At 40.2% G+C, this 17,353-nt stretch overlaps 1 protein-coding gene across 1 annotated transcript in view; it reads right to left on the bottom strand.

The window, feature by feature from the left end:
• Positions 1-1,255: 1,255 nt before the first annotated feature.
• Positions 1,256-17,353, bottom strand: part of Ppp2r2b (protein phosphatase 2 regulatory subunit Bbeta) — a 268,521-nt gene continuing 252,423 nt past the window's right edge. Inside the window, exons 8-9 of the mRNA XM_052155918.1 lie at positions 4,385-4,476; positions 1,256-1,962 (exon numbers count right to left, since the gene is read on the bottom strand). Coding sequence (XP_052011878.1) covers positions 1,683-1,962; positions 4,385-4,476 — 372 coding nt within the window. The 3' untranslated portion in view covers positions 1,256-1,682. The remainder of the gene's footprint in view (positions 1,963-4,384; positions 4,477-17,353) is intronic.

Below are 17,353 nucleotides of genomic sequence, written 5' to 3'. Positions count from 1 at the left end.
TTACTACTTAAGTAGCTAGTCACGTCTTGCCAGGAAGCTGTCCATATATGGGCAACAACTTAGAAATAAAGACAACATGATTCTTTTTTTTTCTTTTCCTCCTCTCAGGCAAACTCAAAGTTGGGTGTTTCGATAAATACAGAGACTGAAAGAAAGTTCTCTTTTTAGCAAAATCTCCCATCTCAAGTTATTTGTTGTCTACTATGAGGAAATGGAGCAGGGGATGGGGTAGCATGGGACAGGATGTATCAAGACAGGGCAACAGACAGACAGACAGAAGCTAAGGTCCCATTTTCTGGACACTTAAGCACTTTCTAAGCTAAGTGTAAATCCTTCAGTCTCTACCTTCCCTTTGGAAGTGGCTGTCTTGAAGAGGCGAGCCCATATTCTCATCTCAAGAGAAGGAGGAGCCAGCTGTTGTGATTAGTGCAGAAAAGGAACACTGGCTCTCAGAACTGCTGTGTTTTGAAGGAAGATAAGTCTTGCTGCAAGGAAATGTGACTTAAACATAAGGCTGATCTGATTCCCACCCCACCAAATCTCATTGTTTGGAAGGAAAGAGCCCTTAAATCTATTTTTCCAGTTTGTTGAGTTTGAAGTGGGCTCAGAGATGTGTGCTCAGGCTACACAAATCAGCATCATTCTGGCCTTTGTTGTAGACACAGCAAGGCCTGATGGATGGCTATTTCTGGAAAAGAGGAGGGGGTTACTCAGGAGGCACTAACCCAAAGAACAGGCCAGCCTTTCTTGCAGTTCTACCTCAATGCTTTATTGAGAACTCCTGATACTAAGCAACCGGGGCACAGCCTTTAGAAGCCAATGGGCAAATCCTCTGGCAGAGGTTGAAGGGAAAGAGGCAAGGACCTTGTAGGCGGGGGATTAGATGGAGCCATTTGAAAGGAAACAGAAATACAGCAAGAGTGACAAGCAATGGAGGGATCTGGTCTCAGCTGGCCTTGCCAAGTAAGGCCTGGGAAGCCCTGTGGAGAAAGGACTCTGTTTGAGCTCCCTGAAGTGTTTGTGGTGCTTCAGCCAATCACATTCTTAGGCTGTTTCTATGGGGTTTACCAAAGGACAGAACAGTGTCATGGGTCCCTTCTCTTCCCATTTTGTACCCTTTTCTCAGCCTCATGAAATAAGTCTCAGGCTTCAGTAGAACTGTTTAAAAGGAAATGGGTGGGAAACATACTGGCCAGGCCTGATTTATTATTATTTTTCCACAAAGAGGAAACTCTTAAGAGTAAACAGTGTTTATTTTTTGTGTTGATTTTTTTCAAACAAATGGAATTGCTTAATTAAAAAAAAAATCCCTTATCTCTTTTTCTCCTTAAATACTACAGACAATCTCATTTTATCGCAGCAGACACCTAGAAACAAAACACAGAACCCACCAGAGAGAACTGGGCAATGAACGAACGCATCAGAAATTCAAGTCGACTATGGGAGAATTCCTGCCAGTTGGCAGCTCTCAATTCTAAACAGAAGTGTCCCAAGCCTACTGAGTTTGACAGACATTTCTTAGAATTGGGGAGTTGGGAACATTGAACTCTTTTAAGTTCTAGTCCAATTGTTTTATGCATAGGGTAATGAAAGTCAATGCATCAAAATGAAGACCCAAAGAAACATTTAAAAACGTGTTTGACTAGTATTCAGTATGTGAGACTAAGAAGTAGCTCGCCCTCCTAGTTAACCTTGTCCTGGAATATATATAAGTTATTTGTGGCCGCCACTGCTATAATATTTTCTGAAGGATGCCAAGCTGTGTGCAAGATCTTTTTGCTAAAGTCCAGACTGTCAACGCTGATCTCATCTTTTCTCCGCTTGCCCCCGACGCACACTTTTCGGGGTTTGAGGATAGCTCGGGGTTTGCTGTTTTCCCTAGAGGCCTCAAGGGTCACATCACGCTTGGTGTTTCGGTCGAACATCCTGAAGAAGTTATTGTAGGAGCCCGTCATGATGACACTGCAAGAGAGAGGGGAAACGGAGTGACTGAGTATCATAGGAAGGAGAGGTAACACATTCTCATGGCGTCTTTCAGGAGTCAAGGATGCTTATCATGGTTATTCACGGGGACTACATAAGTTTAAGCTGAGAATACTGACTTCTTTTTGAATCAAAGGGCCAAGCTCTTTGGTTGGGCTTGGAACAAAAGGTTGCAATAACCATTGGTATTACTTATTTTTACTCCAGAGATACCCTTTAGTTCTTGAGTCACCAATCTGGTCCAAGTGTTGTAATCCTAGGATTACCTACTTTCCACTAGTGTTATGAGATCACAAATGAGCAGATGTAAAGAGGAACACTTAGAATCAGCAAACCATTTTCCAGCTTTCACCCACAATTATTTTGGTATTTCTGAGCTCTGGGAATGTAAGCTTAGCTCATCTGCCTGATGTGTCAAGTGCTGAGGCACGACCACCACAGGGCAATCTCTTCTCCTTTTAGGAGACAGCTCTATATTCTGCTGCTTCATAAAAACTTGTCCATAAAATGGATGCTATGGTCTTGCTGGGAGAGGCAAGAAGCAGGCTTAACCATCCTAACTCTAAACTTTGATTAAGGTATTACATGTAGGAGATGCTTCCATGTTTTCGCATCTTAACCATTTGCAGGGATATCTGTGGTTCAGTGGAAGAATAGTAAATATTGAAGGCTTTCCAGCAGAAGGGTACTGGGTCTTTAAAGCTGACATTTAATATGAGTGGCAGGTATTGAAGAGATACAGGGTACTGCCTGTGCCCGAGGTGTACAATCTCATGATGGTACACCAAAGACACTGACATAGATTGTGTCTGGGAAGGAGTGCCTGGTGTCATCTGTTTTTTTTTGGTGGAAGAAAGAAACTGATAAGGATGGGAACTTTGTCAACTGTGCAGATTAAGGTTTGATATTGTTTCACTGGCTCAGTAATGGTGTGCTGTGGATAAAGGGTTATCTGGGTGCTCCAGTGAACTGTCTTGAGGGTACAGGGGACTTTACCTCCACAATTGCAGTACTCATGCAAGGGAGTTTCAGAGGAGATGGAGGTACGCACCCTGACAACGAGAATCTCAGAATGCACATATGCAGGGCCATTTGGTGTAACCCAGCCACCTGACTTTGTAGTTTCTGGGACGTTGATGCCACGTCTCCAACAAGATCCAACTCACTTTTAAGCAAGTCAAAAAAAAAAATAAGTTTTTGTATCTTAAACTTTATCTGAACCTTGAACAAAATTCCCAGTTATGATGTTCTGGAAGAATTCATCTCAGGACTCAAAGTCAACATTTCTTTACTTTTGTAATTAATGCTTACTAATTTATGAGGTTAGGACATCACACTAATTCCCAATTATACACTGAGTCTAAGCTTCCTCAACTGCGAAGTGGAGATAATGGAGAAAACTCTACTGGGCTGTGGCCGGGATTAGAAGATGTGTGTGAGAAATGTCCTTGTGCCTAGGTCCCTAGTAGTTATTGGTTTTGAATCTAGGGTGATCTGGGATAATAACAGCTGTGTAATAGTGTCAACTAGCAAGGCTAAGTGGAAAAGTAGCAGACTTGCTTCTTTCCCTGCTGACTCTGGATGCATGGTTTAGCTGCTTTGCTCTCTTAATGTGTACAAACTGGATGATATAACCTGGGTCCTCTGCTACATGTTTGCAACATCTCCTTCAGCTAAGTGGAGGGTGGTTTGGGAAGAAGGGCAAGATAGTCAGAGACCATGTCACTGACTCAAAGTTGGGAATCTCAGAATGGCTGGCTTTATAAAAGTTCCATGCTACTGAACACTATATCTGGGGCCACCTTCATCCAGAAGCTACCTGAGCACCAGCAGCCTGCATCTAGTTTCAAAAGAACTATCTGTATTTGTCAAACTAGAAAAATGAACTATTGGGAGGTAATGTGAAGTATTGTAGAAATCAAAGGCCTTAAAACACTAATAAATCACCCTGAAGGAATGTGATAAAGGAGGCAGACTAGAATTCTGCTAATGAAGCACTGGCGCCTTCGGTCAGGTCTGCTCTAGCAGCACCGAGAGGATGGGTCTGGAAAGCCACTGGGCAGTCATCAGAACTATGCAGGGGCACTATTATCACTATCGGTGGCCTTTAGGAGGCATGTGGCCCTAGCTTTTGAGTGCCTTTGGGTGTCTTGTATGTCGAAGACAGCATTTTCTTATTGACATTTGAACCGTCACCTCTACCAGCTCTAAAATGAACGTGGGACCTCACAGACTCCTTCTCTTTATAGACTTGATCACAGTCTCCAGTCAGTGACCCACATAATGTGAGGGTCAGGGCTTGGGGCTTAATATTGATCTCTGTTTGGGTGCATCCCATTTATGATAAATTGTCCAGAGCTTCCTAAAAAGGAAAGGCTCTCAGCCCCAGAATGTTTCTTACCTGTCTGACCCATTCCACACACACTCAAATTTATCAAAAATGCAGTCATTTTCATAGAGGGAGCACAACTTGCTGCGGAGGTAGTCATGAACCTGGGAGGAAACACCAAGAACATGTCAGCATCATACAAGGCAAAGATTCCCGTGAATACCGACTTGGTGACATGTATTCTTTATCCCCTCTGAGTGGCCCTGTACTGCCTTTAGGAGGAAAGCTTGGGCCAGTGAGCTTCCCTTCCCCGGTGTGGATTGAAGAAGGATTTTTGCTTGAATAGATAGTGACATAACGAAGGAGCCAGTAAATGGTAGAATTATGTTTTGTTTTGTCATTATTATTATTATTGTGTGTGCCTGTGTGTGTGCATGTGTGCACACAGATGGAGGGCAGAGGACAACTCTGTAAAGTTTGTTTTATCTTTCCACTTATATGTGGACTTTGGGGATAGAATTAAGGTCACCTGGTCTTAGAGGTTAGCATGCACTTAGACTTTTGACACACAGTGTTCATTAAAAGTCTGCTCCGGGGCTTGAGGCAGAGCATCGGAGAAGCAACCACAGAATGGACTAAATGCATGAGAAGTTTCAAACAGTGCTAATGTCACAGAGTATGAAAGTGTGGAAGAGGGCATTGAGAGATGAGGGACATTAGTTTTTGTAGAGTGGGACTCAAGGCTACATGTAGGAAGGTAACATGGCCTCAGAAGCCTCCGGAGAGTGAATGAATCTGGATGATGTCTGAGAGGAAGGCTTTACAACCATAGGGAAGAGCACATACGAAGGGCCACAGGTATGAAAGACACATGGTAGGTAAGCATGACCAAGGTAAAGGACAGCATCATAGAACGACAGAGCCTGTTGTGTTCCAATAAAGTCTAAGAGCAAATGGCTGAGGCCGAGGGGACTGCCTCACTGATGAATGGCTGGCATCAGAGCAAGAGCGTAGCTAAACTCTAGATAGGGTTGGGGGAGGGCTGATAAGATATAGAGCAACTCTGCGGGTAGAGTGGAAAGCTGGAGTTGAAGAGGCTTCCTGGTCTTTCTTCTGAGAATGGGATGGCTGGACAGGAGGCACTGTGGGAGTCCCTTTCAAACAGACAGGTGAAGCCCTGGATTTGAAAACTGGATCCATTAAAAAACCCCAGAAACACTGAGAAACATTAAGAATGAAGACAGAGCTGAAATCCAGTTTCTCAATTAGAAAATTCTGGGGGTGGGGAGCCTTATAAAGAGACAACAAAGTATCCAGTCTCAAGTATTAGATTAGAGAATTAGATCACACAAGCAAAGAATATAGAAATTAAGATTATACAGGAAAGGACTATGCAGGAATTATGCAACGCCATGAAAAGACCAAATTTTCCAACTATAGGCATCGGTGAGGGAGAAGAATTCTAGGTCAATGGCATAGACCAGATCTTCAATTATTGAAAAGAATCTTCCTAAGGAAAGATACTTATACTGATACAAGAAACACAGAACAACAGACAGACCAGAAGAGAAACTCCCTATAGCATATCATTGACAAAACACTATATAAAATAAAGAGTAATAAAAGTTGCATGAGAAAAAACCACACATAAAAGAAAATCTATCAGAACAATAACTGATGGAAACGTTGAAAGCTAGAAGAACCTGGAGCAATGCACTCCAAATTAAAAAAGAACATGGATGCTAAGCTAGACTACAAATCCAGCCAAACTATTAGCAATAGTTGAAAGAGAAAGGAAAACTTTCCATGGTTCAAATAGACTAAAAGAATTCATGCCAACTATTCATTCAGCCCTATGAAGAAAACTGGAACAAAGAAAAGCCAAGAGACTCTAGAAAGAAAACAAAGTTGTAATTAATGAGGTGTGGACATTAAGAACACAAACAGTAAAACAACACACACACACACACACACACACACACACACACACACATCAAAGCCAAAATAACTATAATCAACACATACCTTTCAATAATAACTTTAAATATTAATGGCCTTAACATTCAATTAAGAGATACATGCTAGCTAAATGGATTAGGAAACAAAATCAATCTTTCTGTCTATAAGAAATTCAGCATTAAAGATGAGCACAACTCTAAAGAGAAAGGGTGGAAAGATGCATTACAAACAAAGAAGTAGGAAGCAAGCAGGTATTGCTATCCTAATGTTATGCCTTCATATTAAAATTAATCAGGCAGAAAAGCAGGCAGGCTAATGCAGATCTTCACCTTTGGAAGGATTTGCCTCTCTTCCAAATCCAACCTCCTAGTTTCATCCTTAGCTCTGTAGCAAGTCATCTGCTGAACCACCCCTCCACTCAGCCCCCATCTCCAGAGGATCAAACAGACCTCCTCTCACAGCCCCACCCACCCCTGTCTTTCAGCTCATTAACTCCAGTGAAATTCCCTGGGAACCCACAGGCTAGGCAAATACGTAGGCTAATCTCTCTTTTCCAAATCCAATGGCCTAGTCACACATCAGCTCTGTAGCAGAATACCTGCTGTGCTCTGGCCTTATACTCTACAGGAATTCCCAGGTGACTAAACAGAAACTGATAAAACACCCTGCTTTCCTCCCTCCAGTGCCCCCCCCCGCCCCCCCCCCCACCCCCAGCCCTGCTTCTAGTCTATTCCCATACCTAAGTGCCAGCTCCCAATACCTAGAAATACATTGCACCCAGAACTACAGTGGCCACACCGGGCAGGATCTCGGGAGCATTCCATACCAGGCAACACAGGCATTACTCTCCTAAGAAACAGAGAGAGCAACAGAAATCAAGGAACAAAACACCCACCCATTAAAGACAGAACCAGATATCAGGACCTAGAATTACAATCATTCCAAACCTAGATGCCAGGGTGAAAACACAACACCCAGGACAGTGTATCTCTATGACACATTGCAACTCTACTAAGGTAGTCCCTGAGAAATGCAGCAGAAGTACAAGATAGAATAGTCTATGAATATGGTAGGGGTCCTTAGAGAGGAAATGAGAAAGTCCCTTGAAGTAATCTATGAAGGCACAAACAGTGGAAGAAAATGGCATAAAGCAACTCAAGATCTGAAAGTAGAAGCAATCATAGGAAACCCAAACTGAGGGAAATATGGACATGAAAAATGTAGAAATTCAAACAGAAACCTCAGAGGCAAGGCTCCTTAACACACTACAAGAGATAGAAGAGAGGATCTCCAGCATCAAAGACAAGACAGAAGAAATGGATAGCCTAGTCAAAAAAAAAAATGTTAAATCTAAAGAACTCCAGGCACAAAACATCCAGGGAATCTGGGACACCAAGAAATGACAAGTCTATGAAAAATAGGAATAAAGGAATGAGAAGACAGTTGGTCAATGGCCCAGAAAGTATTTTCAATAAAACCATAGAAGAAAATGTCTCCATCCTAAAGAAGGAGGTGCCTATCAAGGCACAAGAAGCATACAGAACACCAAATAGACTGGACCAGAAAAGAAATTCTCTTTGGCACATAATAATTAAAACACTAAACTTATAGAACAAAGAAAAATATTAAAAGTTGCATGGGAAAATGACCAAGTAACATATACAGGCAGACCTATTAGAATTATACTTGACTTATTAACAGAGGCTCTAAAAGTTAGAAGGACCTGGACAGATATTCCACAGACTCTAAGAGACCACAGATGCCAGCCCAGACTACTATATCCTGCAAGACTTTCAGTTACCACAGATGGAGACATTCCATGATAAAACTAAATTTAAGCAGTATCTATCTACATATTCAGCTCTATAGAAGGTGCTAGAAGGAAAACTTTAGGTTAACCAGAAGTAGTTATCTACACACACACACACACAAACTCCACAAAGAATAAATAATCTCAGGTTACCAAATCAAAAGAAGTGGGGAAACAATGCACTACCACAACAAGAATAGTAATCAATGAACAGTACTCATTGATAACATTCAACATCAATGGTCTCTATTCCCCAATAAAAAGACACAGACTAACAAATAGAATGTACAAATAGTATGAGACTAGGGCATTAGATCTGGAGGAGAAAAGAGATGCAAAGATCTACAGTCACTCTACCTGTTTCCTTAGGAGGTGGCCTGTGGGTTCCCAGGGAATTTCACTGGAGTTAGTGAGCTGGGATAAAGGGGTGGAGTAGGGGGAAGGCTCTGGGAGGAGGGGCACTGAAAGGAAGGATAGATAATTTGTGACAGAGCTGGGGATGAGACTGGGGGTTGGATTTGGAGGAGAGGAAGTTGAGGTGAACTAATAGGATCCATCTTTCTCCTGCATCTAAGAAACATACCTTACCATCAAGGATCACCTTGGGTTAGACATCACCTCAGGGTAAAAGGATGGAAAAAGATAATTCAAAACAAGTTGGTGTAGCTACTGTAATATCTGACAAAATAGATTCCAAACCAAAACTAATCAGACTACATAGGGAAAGACACTACATACTCAGGAAAAATACACCAAAAGGGCACTACAGTTCTTACTATCTGTGCCCCAAACAATGGCACCCAGGTTCATAACAGAAGCACGCTTACAGCTTAAATCACATATTGACCTTCACACACCAATAGTGGGTAATCTCACCTTACTCTCACCAAGATACCAACAGAGAAATGTTGGAGCTAATTTACATCATATACCAAATGAATTTAACATTTCACCCAAACACAAAAGAATACACTTTCTTTCCAGCATCTCATGGAACTTTCTCTCAGACTGACCATGGTCTTGGAAACAAAGAAATTGAAATAACACCCTGCACCCTGTTCCTCCATGGATTCAAGCTGGATAGCGACAACAACAGAAAGCTTACAAACTCATGGAAATGGAACGACTCACTACACTGAATGAAAAATGGGTCGAAACAGTTAAGAAAGAAATGAAAACCTTTTATGAATTGAATAAAACTGAAAATATAATATACCCAAACTTAAACGGTACAATGAAGGCAAGTTCATGTCACTAAGAGCCTATGTAAAAATATTGGAGAGATCTCATACCAACAGCCTACCTGAGAGCTCTAGAACAAAATAGAAACCACACCTAAAAGGAATAGATGGCAAGAAACAATCAAACAAAAAGTTGGTCCTTTGATAACATCAGTAAGAACACATCCTTAGCCAAATTAACTAAAGGGGGGAGAGAAAATATCCAAATTAACAAAACTAGAAAAGAAAAGGCGGTGTCACGTGGACATTAAGGAAATCCAGAGAACATGAGGACATACTTTAAAAGCCTGCACTCCACCAAATTGGAAAATCTAAAGGAAATGGACAATTTTCTCAATACATACTATGTACTCAAATTAAATCAAGATCAGATAAACAATTTAAACAGACCTATAACCATTAGTGAACTGGAAGCAGTCACTAAAAGTCTTCCAATCCAAAAAAAAAAAAAAAAAAAAAAAAAAAAAAAAATGCCCAGGGCTAGATGGGTTTTCTGCAAGTTCCTACCAGACTTTCAAAGAAGTGTTAATTCCAATACTTAAATTATTCCACAAAATAGAAACAGAATGAACATTGCCTAGTTCATTTTTTAAGTTATCAGGATGTTTTCTAGTTTCATCCATTTGCCTAGGAATTTTATGAATTCATTGTTTTTAACAGCTGAGTAGTATTCCATTGTGTAAATGTACCACATTTTCTATATCCATTCCTCTGTTGAGGGACATCTGGGTTCTTTCCAGCCTCTGGCTATTATAAATAAGGCTGCTATGAACATAGTAGAGCATGTGTCCTTACTACATGTTGGAACATCTTCTGGGTATATGTCCAGGAGTGGTATAGCTGGGTCCAAGTAAAATTGGTACTATATCCAATTTTCTGAGGAACAGCTAAACTGATTTCCAGAGTGATTGTACCAATTTGCAATCCCACCAGCAGTGGAGGAGTGTTCCTTTTTTTCCACATCCTCTCCAGCATCTGCTGTCACCTGAATTTTTGATTTTAGCCATTTTGACTGGTGTGAGGTGGAATCTCAAGGTTGTTTTGATTTGCATTTCCCTGTTGACTCCTGATACTCAAACCACATAAAGACTCAATAAAGAAAAAATTATGGACTGATTTTCCTTATGAACATAGATGCAAATATTATCAATAAAATACTGAATCAAATGTAAACTGAATCAAAGAACACATCACTAAGCTTATCCACCATGATCAAGAAGGATTCATCCCAGAGATTCAAGGATGATTCAACATATGTAAATGAGCTGTGGAAAGATTAGGGATACAAGGGGCATATCTAAACAAATAAAGCAATATTCAGAAAGCTTATAGCCAACCTTAACTTAGATGGAGAAAAACTCAAATCCTATCAAAATCAGGAACACAAAAAGGTTGTCTATTCTCTCCATACCTATTCAATATAGTTAGTACTTGAAGTCTTAGCTAGGGCAATAAGCTCAAGTGGATACAAATCGTAAGAAGTCAAAGTATCTTTATTTGCAGATGATATGATAGTATCCATAAATGACTCTAAAAATTTGACTGGGGGAACTCCTACAGCTGATCAATATTTTCAGCAAAGCGGCAAGATACAAAATTAACTCACAAAATCAGTAGCCCCCCTACATGCAAAATGGACTGAGAAAGAAAGCAGGGAAACAAAATTTTTCATAATAGTCTCAAAAATATAAAATATCTTTGATTATCTATAACCAAGCAAAAGTTTGGTGAAAGACTTGAGACATTGAAAAAAAGACACTGAAGGTATCTGAGGATGGAAAGTTCTCCTATGCTCATGGATTGGTAGAATTAATATAGAAAGACTGCCAAGGTCCTAAAAATAATACATAGATTCAATGTAATCTCTATTAAAATTCCAACACAACTCTTCAAAGATCTTGAAAGGTCAATTTTTAGCTTCAAATTGAATAAAAAAAAAATCCAGTATAGCTAAAAACAATCCTGAACAATAAAAGAACTGCTAGAGGTACCATTATCCCAGACCTCAAATTGCACTACAGTGCTAGAGTAATAAAACCAGCATGATATTGGTACAAAACCAGACATGTCCATCAATGGAATCTAGTTGAAGAGCCAGACATAAACCCACACACCTACGGTCACCTGATTTTTTTTTTTTATAAAGACACCAGAAATATATAAGAAAAAACATCTTCAAATAAGTGCGCTGATAAAACTGCATGGGTATATGTAGAAGATGGCAAATAGATCCATAGTTATCACCCTACATAAAACACAACTCCAAAATAGAAGATATTAACCTAAAACCAAATACACTGAAGATAACCGAGGAGGAGGCGGGGAGTAGCTGAACTCATTGGAAGAGGAAAAGGCTTTCTGAACAGAACACTAGTGGCTGAAGACCTAAGAACAATAAATGGGTCCCTGTGAAACTGAATAGTTTCTGTATGACAAAGGCATCCTTAGTCATCAGGGAAATGCAAATCCAAACTCTTTGAGATTTCATCTTACACCTGTCAGAATGGCTAAGATTTAAAAACAAAACAAAACAAAAACCAGTCCATACTGACACTAGGATAAAGCATCAGCCTACAAAATGGGAAAAGATTTTTACCAAGTATGCATCTGATAGAGCTAACATCCAAAAAAAAAAAAAAAAACCTCAAAAAACTTGATATCAAGAAAGCCTAATTATAAAAAAAAATGGGACGCAGATTTTATCAGGAAATTCTCAAAAGAAGAAATGCAAATGGTGGAGAAACACTTAAAAGAAATGTTCAACATCCTTAGTCATCAGGGAAATGCAAATCTAAACCACTCTGAGATTTCATCTTACACCTGTCAGAATGGCTAAGATTAAAAAAAAAAACAAAACAAAAAACAGTTCACACTGGCAAGTCGAGTAAGAGAAACACTCCTGCATTGCTGGTAGGAGTGAGATATTGTACAAGCACTTATGGAAATCAACATGGAGGTTCTTCAGGGGATCAGAATGGATCTACTTCAAGGTCCAGCTCCACTACTCTTGTGCATACACCTAAAGGATGCTTCACTGTACCACAGAGACCTCTGCTCAACCATGTTCACTGCTGCTCTGTTCATGATAGCCGGAATTTGGAAGCAACTTAGATGTTCTTCAACAAAAGAATGGATAAAGGAAATGTAGCATATTTTACATGATGGAATATTGTTATTCAACCATTATATAAAGGTGAAATTGTGAAATTTGTAAGTAAATAGATGGAACTAGGAAATAAAACCATATCCTGAGTGAGGTAACCCAGACTCAGAATAAAAAATATAGTATGTATTTGCTTATATGTGGACACTGGCTGTTAAGTCAATGATGAGCAAGCAACTGTGTGCAGAGCTACAGAGGTTAGGTTTAGAGATGAAATCTCAAAGCGAACTAGAAACAGATCTTCCTAGGAAAGGGAACTAATAGTGTGGATAAGGGGAAGGGTAACTGAACAGGAGGACCAAGTAGAGAGGGTGAGCAGATAGGGAGGATGGGAACAAGGAAGGGAATATGGGGAAAGCTAAAATTAAGGGCCTGATACAGTAAAAACTTCCTAAAACATATACCTATATGAAAGTTATCTAAATAAAATCACCAAATAATGGGCACGTCAGAGCCCCAACTGGACATCTTTTATCACCAAATGACGTTTCCAATATGAGGAATGAGTTACATCTAATTGAGGTGTTGGCCAAAGGGGTCCCATGAGAATCCCCAAACAACCAAGGATGTTGCCAAGTTTGTCTCCACAAACTGATGGCAAGGTCCTATTGTTGAAGATAACACCTATACAACCTATTGAACATGGAGAAGTTGAGCTGGTGTCTACTTGAAGTCTTCACTCGTATGTTCGGCACAGGAAGGTATTCTGTGTGCTATCGGAAGGAGAAACAGAAACACCAGCCCAGCTGCAAGTCCTTCTTATTTACAGTGGTGTCCTGGCTGCAAGATAAGCCAGGGCAATGGCTGCACAAAGCTTGTGGGAGTGACCAACCAATATCTGACTTGACTTCAGGTCTACTCCACTATCTATACTTGCCACTGCTTAGGTGACCAAGAACTTGAAACTAGACAGACCAGGGGTCCATGGTACAACTAAATGCTACTATTATACTAAAGCAGTGGTTCTAAACCTTCCTTATGCTGTGATCTTTTAATATAGTTCCTCATGGGGACTACAACCATAAAATTATTTTCACTACACTTTATAACTGTAATTTTGCTACTGTTATGACTCATAAATATTGACATTTTCCAATGGTCTTAGGCTAGTCCTGTGAAAGGGTGATTCATCTCCCAAAGGGGCCATGACCCACACGTTGAGAACCACTGTCTTAAAAGAAGGTAGCAATAAAATGATTCCTAATGGCATTCTACTATAGATAGCCTTGGTTGTTGTTCATCATAGCTCATAGATCAGTGCCTCGCTCAGTCTTCATCAGAGAATCCTCCTCCTGAAGCAGATGAGAACAAATATAGAGACCCTCAGCCTGACAATGTGCAGGAAGTAAGAGACCACTGAACACTCAGCCCTAAACAGGATGTTGCCATCAAATCCCTCAGGGCTCACGGAACCCTGTGGAAGAGAATGCAGAAAGGTATAAGAGTCAGAGGGGATGGAGAACACAGGAAAAAGGTTTTCTAAATCTAACAGGATCAATGGACATATGAACTCAGGGCTACTGAGGCAGTATGCACAGGACCTGTGTGGGTCTGTACCACAGGAGGGCCTAGAACTGAAAGGAGAAGTAGACATATGCCCACATTGCTGACCCAGAAGCATTCTCCAAATGATAAAAGTCTCCCTGAGAGAAAAAAGCTATTCATAAGGGTAAGCTGTATGCTCAGTAGTAGATGGGCTACAGAAACCAAACTCAACGGCATCTTTGGATGTTCCTTTTCTTAGAATATTATGTCAGGGCTTTTCCTCTCCTCTCCTCTGTCTTCTCCTCTCCTCTCCTGTCCTCTCCTCTCCTCTTCCCCTTCTCTCTTTCCTCTCCCCTTATACCTCTCATTTTCTTTCTTTCTTCTAAAAGTCCTTTGCATATATATTATGGCTTCTAGTTTTGGGATGCCCGAGTATACAAATAAGTAGGTCTCTCTGTGTCTCTATTTGTTTCTTGTGCATTTTATTGTATTCTCTCCTTCTGTTTTGTCTTATTCTGATGTTTGTTTTATTATTATCCATGAATGCCTATTTGTTTTCTAACAAGAGATATAAAGGGGGTAGATATGATGGGAGGGGAAGTGACAGGAGGGGAACTGAAGGAATAGAGGGAGAGGAAAACTTTATTTTCAGTAAATAAAATTAATCACAAGAGATGAAGAAGGACTGCCCCTAATTAAAGAAAAATTAAGTGATATTACAGTATTACAATACTAAGCATGTGTGTCCCAATCTCCACTGTATCCCATTTCATAAAAAGTGTACTACTGGAATTAAAGGCACACATTAACAGCAACTCAATGACAGCAGGTGATTTCAATATCCAACTTTCCCCAATAGATCGTCTGCATAAATAAACAGATATCAGAATTAAATGACATTGTTCATCAAATGGACCTACCAGATCTACAGAATATTCTAACCAAATATCATGTATTCTACTGAGTAACCCATGGAATCTTCTCTATGACAGACCATATCTTGAGGCACAAAATATTAAATTCAGAAACAGCTTATATATCCATTAACTTATAACTGAATAATGAAAATAAGATACATACATACAATGGAATACTCTTCAGATTTAAAGGAAATGGAAATAATGGAATTTGTAGGTAAATGGATGGAACTGGAAAATATTATATGGGGCTCATTTCATATAACCAAGAAAGTAACCAAGTAACCAAGAAAGACTGCATATTCCTCTTTTTTGTGGATTCTGGCTCTGAATCCTTAGATTTGATGATATAACTTGGATATCTGGGAAAGTAGACTATGCTTACAGGGGAGGGGTAAAAAAAGGCTTGCTAGAGAGTGGGATAGTCAGGGGCTGGTGCTAGGTTGCAGGAATGGGGTGTGTGTGTTGTAACTGGAAAGTGGGAAGGGAGGGTAACATAGGAAGAGAGGTAAGAGGAGAGAAAAATACTATGAAGGAAGTTTGAAAAATTTGAAGAAAACATTCTTTTAAGGCTTTCTTTAAACATTTATATATTTATAATAAATATTAATACATTATTTCTTAATGGAGTAGGGTGATGGTTCCTTTTCAAGAGCCATGATGTCAGCTATGGGAAACCTCCCCTCAATATGTTCTGATATTTCACCTTACTCCAGTTACAATAAAAAACAAAATGGCGACTGTGGTGGTTTGAATCTGCTTGGCCCAGGGAGTGGCATTATTTGGAGGTATGGCCTTGTTGGTATGGGTGTGGCTTTGTTGGAAGAAGAGTGTCACCGTGGGCATGAACTTTAAGACTAGCTGCCTGGAAGCCAGTTTTCTATCAGCCTTCTGATGAAGATGTAGAACTCTCAGCTCCTCCTTTACCACGCCTGCCTGGACACTGCCATGTTCCTGCCTTGATAATGCACTGAACTTCTGAACCTGTAAGCCAGCCCCAATTAAATGTTGTCTTTACAAGAGTTGCCATGGTCATGATGTCTGTTCACAGCAGTGAAATCCTAACTAAAACAGCAGCAAATGAGAACATGGGGAAGTGAACCCTCTTTCCCTGTTGGTGGCATTGTAAATTGGTATGGTCACTCTGGAAATCAGAGCTAAAACAGCTAACAGTATATCTACTCCATGACCTAGTTATACCAGAGGAATACAATGGGCTATTGCCATTGTCCTTTATTGTCTTCTAGAACTTGAAGATAAGACTCCACTGCTGGAGATACTATAGGCGTTAGAAACAGGATTCGGGGGAACTGAACTGGAGCTGATCTGGAAGTGTCCTTCCTTAGGACTGACTCTCATATGAGAGTGCTATACAAGATGCCGAGTGAGAGGAATAATTGGTAGTTCTACCCAGCTGTAAAAGTTATTAACCACCACAATGACTGGGCCAGGTAGATATGTACAACAGGGTCAACAGTGGCACTTTTATCTTAGGGGTAAGCAACAGCTGTTTAATTATACTTAAGGCCTGCTCAGTTGGAGGGTCTTGTACTATAAACCTAACTACCCATGTCTGGAGAAGCCATATATTTGAGAAGAGATCCCACTACTGCCATTTTCTTAAACCAATATGATTTCTAAGTATATTCTAAGTACCTATCCTTATATTTAAAGTATAGTTCTTAACTCTTATCAAAGAAACATCTTCTCATAACAGATAGAGACAATTACAGAGACCTATAAGGCCACAATGCAGAGAATAAATGACCATGGGGTGCCCACTCCCAACTGATACATCTGCAACACAACCCCTATACCTAAGGCTCAGATAAAAAAAAAATCACAAAGAGGTTGTAAGAGCCAGAGGCCCAGGATGCCTAGAAGCTACATAATGTTCCCTAGACATGGCAAAGAATATATACCTATGAATTCTCAATAATGTCATTGCCTGAACAATACCTGGATTAGTTGACATGCCAACTCAGACTGGGGAAATTCTACATGGTCCTACTCCTAGACAGAGAGCTACAGGTAGTCAGTGGCTGTTAAGAGAGAGAAAATCAGTTTTCTTCAGGGACAAGCTCCCTCATAGGTTGTCTAATTCAAAATGGTCATCTCTTCACATACATTTCTCTGAACAGATTATCTGGATAAGAAAAGCAAATATCAGGATTAAATGCCATTGTTCATCAAAGGAACCTAACAGATATCTACAGAATATTGTAGCCGAACACCAAAGAATATACATTCTAATGAGCAACATTAGGTGGATTCAGTAGGCTGTGTATACACATGTGCATCTATATTTACATACATACACACATACACACACACACACACACACATGAAACAATAATAAATAAAGGATCATAAATTTGGGAGGGAGAAGGGATGCAGGAGGAGTTAGATGGGTGGAGAAAGGGTAGGAGTGGTGTAGGTATGCAGTCCTCATGTATGAAGTGCTTA

This window comes from Apodemus sylvaticus, chromosome 13 (genome assembly GCF_947179515.1).
Source record: "Apodemus sylvaticus chromosome 13, mApoSyl1.1, whole genome shotgun sequence".
Lineage (NCBI taxonomy): Eukaryota > Metazoa > Chordata > Mammalia > Rodentia > Muridae > Apodemus > Apodemus sylvaticus.
This window is presented reverse-complemented; position numbering and strand designations above follow the sequence as displayed.